Source organism: Anopheles arabiensis, chromosome 3 (genome assembly GCF_016920715.1).
Source record: "Anopheles arabiensis isolate DONGOLA chromosome 3, AaraD3, whole genome shotgun sequence".
NCBI lineage: Eukaryota > Metazoa > Arthropoda > Insecta > Diptera > Culicidae > Anopheles > Anopheles arabiensis.
The window spans coordinates 41,949,011-41,958,814 of NC_053518.1; the positions used below are offsets into that span (position 1 = coordinate 41,949,011).

The window sequence follows — 9,804 nt, forward strand, 5'->3', positions numbered from 1 at the left end:
CAGCTTAAAATTGCTTTATCACTACACGTTTCAAGTCAAGAGTGTCGTCTTCCCAGAGACATTAATCCCGACTAGCGGTAGCTTCTAGCAACAGACATTCCGTCCCTCAGAGGTTCAAGCCCTTTCCACGTGCCAAAAATTATTCAACAAATAGTTGACACAGTTGAAATGCTATCAATCTACCCTTGTTCTATGGAGATATCTTTCCCCGCGCTTTATCCTTTTCTTATGATGTTCTCGCTAACGAAAACACATTCCTGAACGCAAAATGCATCCTTTGATAGTATAAGCGGGCGTCAAACAGTGTATTGTTTTGAACACTGCAAAACTGCAATGCATCTGCAAAAGGTTGACGACATGAAATGCATCCACCAACTGGATGTTTGGCGTAGCAGCAACGTTGCTCACTAGTCTCTAAAATATTTACCTAAAAATGCTCTTATTTTTTCTGAACGCGGCTAAAAGTCAGCTGAAATGATTTGTTGATGTTAACCATAATTGTTTTCCCCGTTTTCTTGGCTTCAAATCCATTCGCTCATCCTGTAATTCCAGACCTTCACCCTACTCCTCATTAAAAACCAGAGAAGATTTATTTGTTTTGCAGAATTTACTATAATTTATTTGCGACATACATACATATTTAAAATTTCTTTATATATTTTCAAAATCAAAGGTTCTACAGCATTCGTTGAGTAACCTTAACCATTGTCTCAATGCCCAAATTTACACCTTCATCTCTACGACTGGCATACATTTTGTATGGGAAATTATTCCTTTTCAAACTAAAACTTCAATAAATTCTGTTGTATTGAAAATTACCATTTCAAATTTTGAACTAAAGTACGGACATTAGTTATATTTACTTTAGTTAATAAATGATTTTTAAATCTCTTTGACTATTTTTGTAATATATTTTAAGTTTGATAATTCGCCTTATAAATTGAATTTTTTTTTCTGATGTTCTATGGAAAATACGTATAAAGTAGATACTTCCATTTATTTTTCAGATGATTCATTTTTTTTATTGTTTAATATTGTGTTATAGTCAATATTATAAAAAAATAGATCCCTGGTAATTAAAATTTCATAAGTATAGAAATAAACAATACTAATTCTGCAACTCTTTTCTCTGTTGATAGTAATGTTTATAATTGAAATATGATAATAAGAGAGCACATTTGAGGTTAAACTAGAAAATAATACATATTTCAATAATTTATAAAGCATTTTATACGTTTGTTTTTGTTTTCATGAAAAAAAATTAAATCATAAAAATAAAAAAATGTTTGTAAAACATATTTTTATGAAGAATTTCTGATTTTCTATTCATATTCAATCAAAATAAAAAGAATCTGTCATGAAGTACATACTTACTAATGCATTTAATATGGTGCAGCATTGAAGGCTGTCCATGAAAAAAAACTGGTTGTTGTATATTATAAAATATAAAAAAAAAATAAATAAAACTCTAAAATTCACATTTCAAAGTATATTTAGTGCCTTTATCTGTAAACCAAATTTGTAATTTTAATATTTGTTGAATCAAAAGTAGTTTTTTTTTATTTCTCGTATGGACGGCCAAGTTGGTCATATTATTTACATTAAAAGTTATTAAAATTAAAAGCTATCACTTGTAGCTATCAAAATGTATGGGATACCCAAGTATCCCACCCGCCCCCTTACGTAGGACTGACTATCCTGCTATTGGGAACCAATAAGTCACTGAAAGCCAAACCCACTAGTGGTACAGGCAGGCCTCTAATCCAGGGGTCTCCAAACTACGGCCCGCGGGCCGCATGCGGCCCTCAATAGCTTAAAATGCCCACGATGACTTTGCCAGAGTTAATATAAATATTACGTTATTATGATTTTTTAAAATTAAAAAGTATGTTTTACTTTTCTTAGACCAAAATCAAGCTTTAGTAACACGAAACTGTACAAGTATCGTTGGTATTTTATTATAAAAACGAGATTTAAACGTTCACTCATCAGTTAAAGGTAGCTTCAAATGGCCCTCAACATAGTTATTTTTGAAGCAATGCGGCCCGCGAGCTGAAAAGTTTGGAGGCCCCTGCTGTAATCGGATTAATTTTTCTTTGCTGAAAACTAAATTTAAACACAATTTAACATTTACGTATTCAAATCTAAATGGCACGTGGTTGAGCTGCAGCGCCACTGGCGGCAAAAGCAAAAGCTAAGTTTAGCCAAGACGCAAACCTAAAATAACCTCGCATAGAGTTTCTTGGTTAATTTTCTTAAATTATAATTGAAAATAAGGCAAATTTGTCTTTAAGTTTCACTTCACAAATTATTACAGCAAAATCGTTCTGGAATTGTTATAAAATTGCTCAAATTTTCTATTATTTCAATGACAAAATAATTGCTTTGTGTAAACCGCTCTTAACATTCATCCAAAACACATCTGTCAACAACATCAACAACAGCGTGTTATTTTGTTCATTCCGTATATCTGGTTTGTACTTGCGCTTGTAAGCGGTGTTCACTGTAATAATATAACATCGGGTGCTTAAAACACTATCAAATCTTTGCATAAACTATCTGCTTACAATTGAACTTAGAATCTTCCAATAAATCTATGAAATAAACACCAGTTTCTTCGTGTAAAATATTGTCCATTTGCGGCAACGGAGCAAGAATACCAATCAGCTGTTTTCTGGCCGCTTTCTTTGCTCGTCATCACAAACACACTCACACACTCCCTGTACGCGCGTAGCCAACATCTCACTCACACATACGCAACATTGCGCTCAAGCAGACTCGCCAGACAGCGTTGATGAAGATCGCGCAAAAATAATCATATTATTCTGTGAACCAGACACGTACTCTTCCGTGGCTGTGGTGTTCTGGTTGAAAGTAGATACAATCGTTGTGATAAAATAATTAAATCCGCTTCAGTGATAAGAAGCAGCCGCCATCGGTTCGTGGTAAAATATCGTTGTGGTGAAGTTGTTCTTATCAGCAAACCGCAATCAATCTAATGTTGGGTACATTTATCGCTGTGGCAATGGTTCTTTATTACCTTATCTAGTGTGATTGCAATTAAATTATTAGCAGTGCAAACAAACAGTGTCGTTTTATTTGAGCTTATCAAGTCTCAAAAATCAATTAAAGCGAAGCAACCATAAATGGAAGAAATTGCCTACAAAAATGAGTTTTATTCAGCATGAAACGAAATAATTATTCTCCGATCGAAAAAAAGAGTGTGTGGTAATGTAGACAGCTGCTGATGCCTGCTAAATGTACCGATGTGGCAGCAAAGTGGAAAATATTATTTTTAAACCACCGAAGCGATCTGACTCAGAGGAAAAGAACCACACAGAGAATCTTACTTACTTAGCAGCCCAGGTTCCCAGGTGGAAGCAATAGAAATATAAATTGCTTGTGTTTTACCGTCTGCTGCCTGTCAATACATCCACAAAAGGTTGCTTGTAAGCTACAGCAAAGGTAAACTCAATCATGTTTCTTTTTTTCTGTTTATTTTATCGAGTAGCGTTTCATTAGCACCCAAGCCACACAAACCACGATCAGCGCGATCGCCTTCGTAGTGGTGTCGTTTGTTGTCGTCATTGAAAATCCGTCCGTCCGTCCGCGAAATGGCCTTGTGATCGTGATGCACAGGGTAGCGTGTAGAAAGGCAACGACATCGCGAACGCGTCAGCACCAAGTTGTTGGTCACCGGTACCGGTAGAGCCATGGACGACCTTAAGGGTAAGTAAGCAATCATTCCAGTTTAAAACGAAATTCTTCCAGACGGGCAGAGGCAAACGTGCTGGCAACCTGTTTCGTGTTTCGTAGCAGCCCAAAAAGGCGATCACCTGTAGATCGCGATGCGCTCCAGACGACCCCAACCGGCCGGTGGTGATTCATCCTTTCTGCAGAAAGGAACGGCACGTTTCAGTATGTAACATTGCTCTTGGAAGCGCACGATCCAGCTCTTTCGATGCACCCACCGAACCCACCAAACAGCCAGTAGAGCCTGTAGTTTCCTACCTTTTTGGCACTCGATTCCACCTGTACTCGGCACACTGTGTTTTAGTGAAATCTGTGAAATCGATTTTTTATTAATTTTGTAACGTGTTCAACCCTTTACAGAAAACCTTATCCCGAATCTGCATTTTGCGGAGAATGATGAAGAGGAACTGGCGGAAGAAATCGGGCTACCGGCACGTCCCACTATACCGTCGCTGTTGCAAAGAAATTCCCAGATCAACCTGCTCGAAAAGATGGATCACAGTGGAGAGCAGAACAAGCTAAATGAGTTGCGCAATCGCAAGGGTACGGTTCGGATTAATCAACCCAAGGTGACGCGACAGGACAAGGCACGTCCGCCGGACGATGAGCAGGAACCGTTCGGTGAAAGCCTTATGCTGCTGGAGTTCGGTGAGAATGCACCGGTCGAGGCGATACAGTGGATTATGGACAAGATCCGCGGTCGCCGGGTGGACGGCGGGATGGAATTGATGGTGCGCAAGGAACCTCTCAGCAAGTATGTCAAAAGAGAAGTGTTTAAATGCTATACAATACAACAAAAATGTATATTTTATCTTATTTTTAGAGATAGTAAAACGATCATTTTCCACCTTTCCGCCACGCATATGAAGCTACTCGAAATTGCCGACGATATGGGCTTTATGAAGCGCACCAAATCCGGCATCATACGCAACTTCAACGTGGCTTGTTTGGATGAGTTTTTCTACGATGAAAACATGGCACTGGAGGACATTCTAACGCCTGCCGATCGGCAAATCATCGTCAAGCACGCGCTGGAAACGATCAAGGCGGCCGACGACGAGCATCGGATACCGGGCACAAAGATCATCCTTTACCACGGTCAATCGATCATACAGGCGGCACAGAGTGCGGAACTGATCACGAACCTTTACTCGCTGCACGACAAGCGCACGCTGAAGGAGCTGCGCCATCGCTGGATCAAACCGACGCGCGTGCAACCGATCGACGAGATACGGGACTACTTTGGCGAGAGTGTCGGCATGTACTTTTCCTTCCTTGGGTTTTACACGTACGCACTGGTCGTGCCGACGGTGTTCGGTTTTCTGCAGCTCGGCCTGTCGGAGGAAACGGAAACTGTGCCATTTTTCTGCGTGTTTTACGTCGTCTGGATGAAGGTGTTTCTGGAGCTTTGGAAGCGCAAAAGCTCGTCGCACGCATACCGCTGGGGCACGATCACGATGACGAATCTGGATGAGCCGCGGCCCGGTTACTATGGGAAGCTGGCGCGTGATCCCATCACCGGCAAATGGACACCGCAGTACCCGAAGTGGAAAACGTACGTGCAGATGTACTGCGTGACGGCACCGATCATTATGCTGTGCATGGGCATTGCGGCGTTTGTGACGATCTTTCAGTTTTACGTCGAGGCGTACCTGGCGGAACTGTTTGGACCGGATGCGTACATCCTGTATTTGCCGTCGGTTGTGAACGCGATCTACATTGCCGTATCGACGCTGGCGTACGATCGGCTGGCGACGTACCTAACGGACAAGGAGAACCATCGCACCCAGAGCCAGTACGAGCGGCACCGGGTCAACAAGCTGATTGTGCTGGAGTTTGTGAACAACTTCCTGTGTCTGTTCTATATCGCGTTCATCCTGCAGGACATGAAGATGCTGAAAACGCAACTCATGATGCAACTGATCGTGCTGCAATTCCTACAGAACGTGTTTGAAAATCTGTACCCTTATCTGAAGAAGAAGGTTGGATTGAAGATTGTGCGATTGTTTGTGAAGTCAAATGTGAGTGTGAGGGTTGATGTTTCGCTACAGGTCATATTAAACTGTTGCCTTCTTTTTTCCAGTACGAGAAGCTAAAGCTAGCCCACGAATCGTACGATGAGATGGGACTCCGCTCGCTAGACGAAGACGATCCGCGTGTGGTGCAGAATCGCAAGGAAGCGATCCTGGAGGAGTACAACACGTACGATGACTATCTCGAGCTGTACATACAGTTCGGGTACGTGGTGCTGTTTTCCTCGGTGGCGCCCCTAACCGCCTTCTGGGCAATACTGAACAACGTGATCGAGATACGGCTCGATGCGTACAAGCTGTGCAGCTTCTTCAAGCGACCGTTTGCGCGACGCACGAAAAATATCGGCGCCTGGCAGTTGGCATTTGAAACGCTGGCCGTTATTTCGATACTTACCAACTGTGGCATACTTTACCTGTCGCCTCATATGAGGTAAGATTAGGTGGTGTGTTGAATTGTTTATTGCATGTTACCTTCACTTCCTTCATTGCAGAGAGCTCGGTGCCGGATTAACCCGTGAAGCGTACACACTTACCTTCCTTATCATCGAGCACGTCCTGCTCGGGTTAACCTGGTTTATCTACAAAGCGATCCCGGATACGCCGCACTGGGTCCGGGTGGCACTGGCAAAAGCCGAACACGAGTCTCGTCAAGCACTGAAACGAGAGGTACGGAAGCAATGAGCACTGATGTTCTTCTGTGTGCACAATATGTTTCTTCTTTTTTTCTCGCTAACTTTCAATTATCAACAGCCATCTCGCGAAACGATCACAGCAATAATCATGCATAATATTTTACACCTCAAAAAGGATAACAAGTTTTACTTCATTTTGTAGGAATAGACAACACACAATACAGCACACCACCTGCTGGAGTTCGCCCTGTATCCGCATTTTCAGTCCCATTTGCCCCATCTCGTCATTCAACAGCAAAAAACACGATCCCCTACACACGATGAACGCCAAAACCAAGCTCCCGATCATGCTGTTTTAGTAATAAGTAATAAGTAACTGCGTTGTACACGCTCTAAGCAACTAATGTGTTATGCTTATTTTAATACCAGCAAGTGCCCTAATCAAATAGAGTGAGAGAGTTAGAATGTTCTCGGTTTTGTGCTACAAACACCAGAGCTGCAAATAACAGTTTTTCAAACAGCCATAGCAATATCTACCTCAAGAGCATAATGCATACAGTCCAAGCAAGGACAGGACGTAGATCTTCGCCTCCAGCCATGAAGCTTATGGTTTCTTAAAATTAAAGTGTGTTGCATGTGCGTGTGTGTTAGTGTGTGTGTGTGTGTTTGTGTGTGATAAAAGATTTACTTAACAATTGGCCGAAGATCACCTGTCTACAAAGGAGGGCTACGCTCCGCCCATTGTTATTACTTACAGAACGCACAACGATCTCGCAACGTGCTGTTCCGCAGGTTTCGTAGCGTATACGATACGCATTCGATGCTGAGCTAAGAAGATACAGAGATGATTGCAAAATTGTTACCAACTGGGTTATTAACTTAATAAGTGATTTTATTTTCTAAGCATAAGAACCATTAGAAATGGGGCAACAAGGCACGCGATCGTGTTAGGAGGATACTGTTTGATGATTTTAATAAAACATTGTTGCAAATTAATATTAAAGTTTCTCTTTGTACCTTTATTTGAAAGAAAGTACTCGTAAATTAAGTGGAGTTATACAAATTACATGCTGGTGAGAACGATGGAGTAACTTATCACTGTTACAGAAATGGATCCGAAGTCTCTAGAAGAAGAGCAAAGGTCCACCTCGAACAAGTCAAATAATTTTGAAAGCTTAAGTTCAACCGGAGTAAGTTCGGAGAAGTTCAACCTCATGGGAGTATTGCAACATATTCTAAAATGAGGAACAGTTCTAGGAGCTTTTTGAAAAAGAAGGAAAGGGATCTGTTCATTGAAAACAGGCTCAGTGTCTATAAGGTTTGCTTCGGAACGCACATCACTGTTGCATACTTTTTTACTTACTTTGTATTTATTTATTCGAAGAATACTAAATTGCACTTAGAACCCTATTCTCCACTTAGGAACTCTTTTTTGTTAAAGAAATTGTTAATCGATTGGTTAAAACATACGGACGATGAAAAACATCAACTTTTTCGAACCGCAGCCGCTTGGAATGACTGATTTTTCTGAAAGAATTCAACCGATTTTTCAAAGTTGCACAGTTATTTTGTTTTGCCTCGCACTTTTAACTTCTTTTCAACTGCTATGCCGTCCATATCTTTTTTTTAATATATTTTTTTCAATTAGTACACAAATTATAATTATATTTTTTAATAGTTTTTGTTTTGGTAGTTTCGTTTGGAATGATTTGGAGAGGTGAATGAAGGGTCGGAGGCCTGCTCGAATGAAATGCCTTTTGTGTCAATTTAATTGCAATTATTGCATTTTGTCTATCACATAATCCACACCTAATTCACAATGTCTAACTTGGACAATAAGCCGGATCCCCTTTTCGATACCTGGAGAGCCTTTCCATGTGGTCAGACGACCTTGTCCTCACTATAAACATCACTTGAAAGCTAACTATTTAAGCTTACTTGCAAATACAACTTTACAACCTTGCGAATCTTCCGTCAGTTATCCGAAATTATAGACATGGCGGACGAACACATGTTTTTAAGTTTTAACTTCAATTTTCATTAATTGTTCCGCAGTTTCAGTAAAAAAATGATTTTTAAGATCTTTCGCCTTATGGTAGCAATACTTCGTTGATACGGAGGTGGATCCGATCCGATGGATGCTCTTGAAGGTTAACATAGACTGTCCACAGCACACCCTGCTGTTCCAGGCCAAGAAGCGCCGTTTTGAAGAGTCAGGCAGATTGACAAGACAACAGCAAAGGTGTGTGAGGCGTACACTCGATTCCAACGCGGAGCAGTAAGATTGGGATTGGGATTGGATTGAGAATCAATGCGACGAAGTACCTGCTTGCCGGAGGCTTCGCCCATCATAAGACCCAACTGGGAAGCACTATATTAGTTGACGGCGACCATCTCGAGGTAGTAAAGGAGCTCTGTTATCTTGGAACTGTCGTTACTTCGCTCGTTGGTCCTCTATGGACACGAGTCTTGGAATGTACCGAAAGGAGGATGCCAGGATCCCCAGTTCAGCACGCAGCGCAGGGGAGCACAGTAGTGATAGGTAAATACCATTTTTTCTGGAGTCGGCAGGATTTTAGCAGGGGGGAGAGGGTTGTGGGCACGGGAAAAATACTCCGAATCCGGAAACTGTCATACTGTATCGTACATATTCGATGAAAGAACTCATCAATAATTGTCTGAACAATAGTGGACAGTCATTTTGAGAATTAGCAGTTGCAGCAGTAACCTAAACTATTCACACGGACGCTACCGGACTAGTTTAGACTCATCCAGACCCCTCTGGACACATCCGGACTCATCCAGCCTGATCCAGATTGATCTGGAGTGATCCGGACTGATCCAGAGTGATCCGGATTTATCCAGATTTATCTCCGTAGTCGAATCCGGTTATGATCCGGAGTCGGATTCATATTTTGCGCAGCGGAGTCGAAGTTGATCCATGACTTTACTCTGGAGTACCCATTAAGTCCGCTTTCAAAAAGAAGTGATACTATGGGGCTCGTGACGAAAGCCCCAGTAGCACAGCGGATGGCGGTATGGTAGAGTGGTGAAATTTGTTTTTGGACATTTTTCCGTTGCCGGGAGGCTATTTCGATGCCATAGAGTAGTTTTGGTAGAAGCCAGCTATTGATGATTTGAAGTTGTGTTTGGCGGGTGGTGGCCTTTGGGCTAGGTGGCCTATATTATAGTAAATCTGAAGGAGGGCTGTTTTGGGCTGGTAAGAGAGTGTTTATACGGGTTTGATTACGTTTGCTAGTTTTATTTTAGTCCTACGTTGTGTTACAAAATTACAAGTTTTAGTGACGTTAATGAAAAAATGGCTGAACAAAATCCGTGGTGTTTTAAGTGTTGCGTACAAGTACATCCTTCTCTTCTTGAGTTCA

The 9,804-nt window shown here is 41.4% G+C and overlaps 1 protein-coding gene across 9 annotated transcripts; it reads left to right on the forward strand.

Moving 5' to 3' along the window:
* Nucleotides 1-2,437: 2,437 nt before the first annotated feature.
* On the forward strand, nt 2,438-7,414 carry LOC120902814 (anoctamin-10). 9 transcript variants are annotated; one of them, XM_040311834.1, is made up of 7 exons: nt 2,438-2,473; nt 3,512-3,729; nt 4,114-4,507; nt 4,577-5,774; nt 5,837-6,216; nt 6,278-6,452; nt 7,176-7,250. In XM_040311834.1, the coding sequence occupies exons 2-7, from the start codon at nt 3,714-3,716 to the stop codon at nt 7,248-7,250; spliced, it is 2,238 nt and encodes a 745-aa protein (XP_040167768.1). In that variant the 5' UTR covers nt 2,438-2,473; nt 3,512-3,713. The 9 variants fall into 9 exon arrangements, with proteins under 9 accessions (XP_040167768.1, XP_040167770.1, XP_040167766.1 ...); XM_040311836.1 differs by having other exon boundaries at nt 2,471-2,489; XM_040311832.1 differs by lacking the exon at nt 2,438-2,473 and adding an exon at nt 2,502-2,523.
* The last annotated feature ends 2,390 nt before the right edge of the window (nt 7,415-9,804 follow it).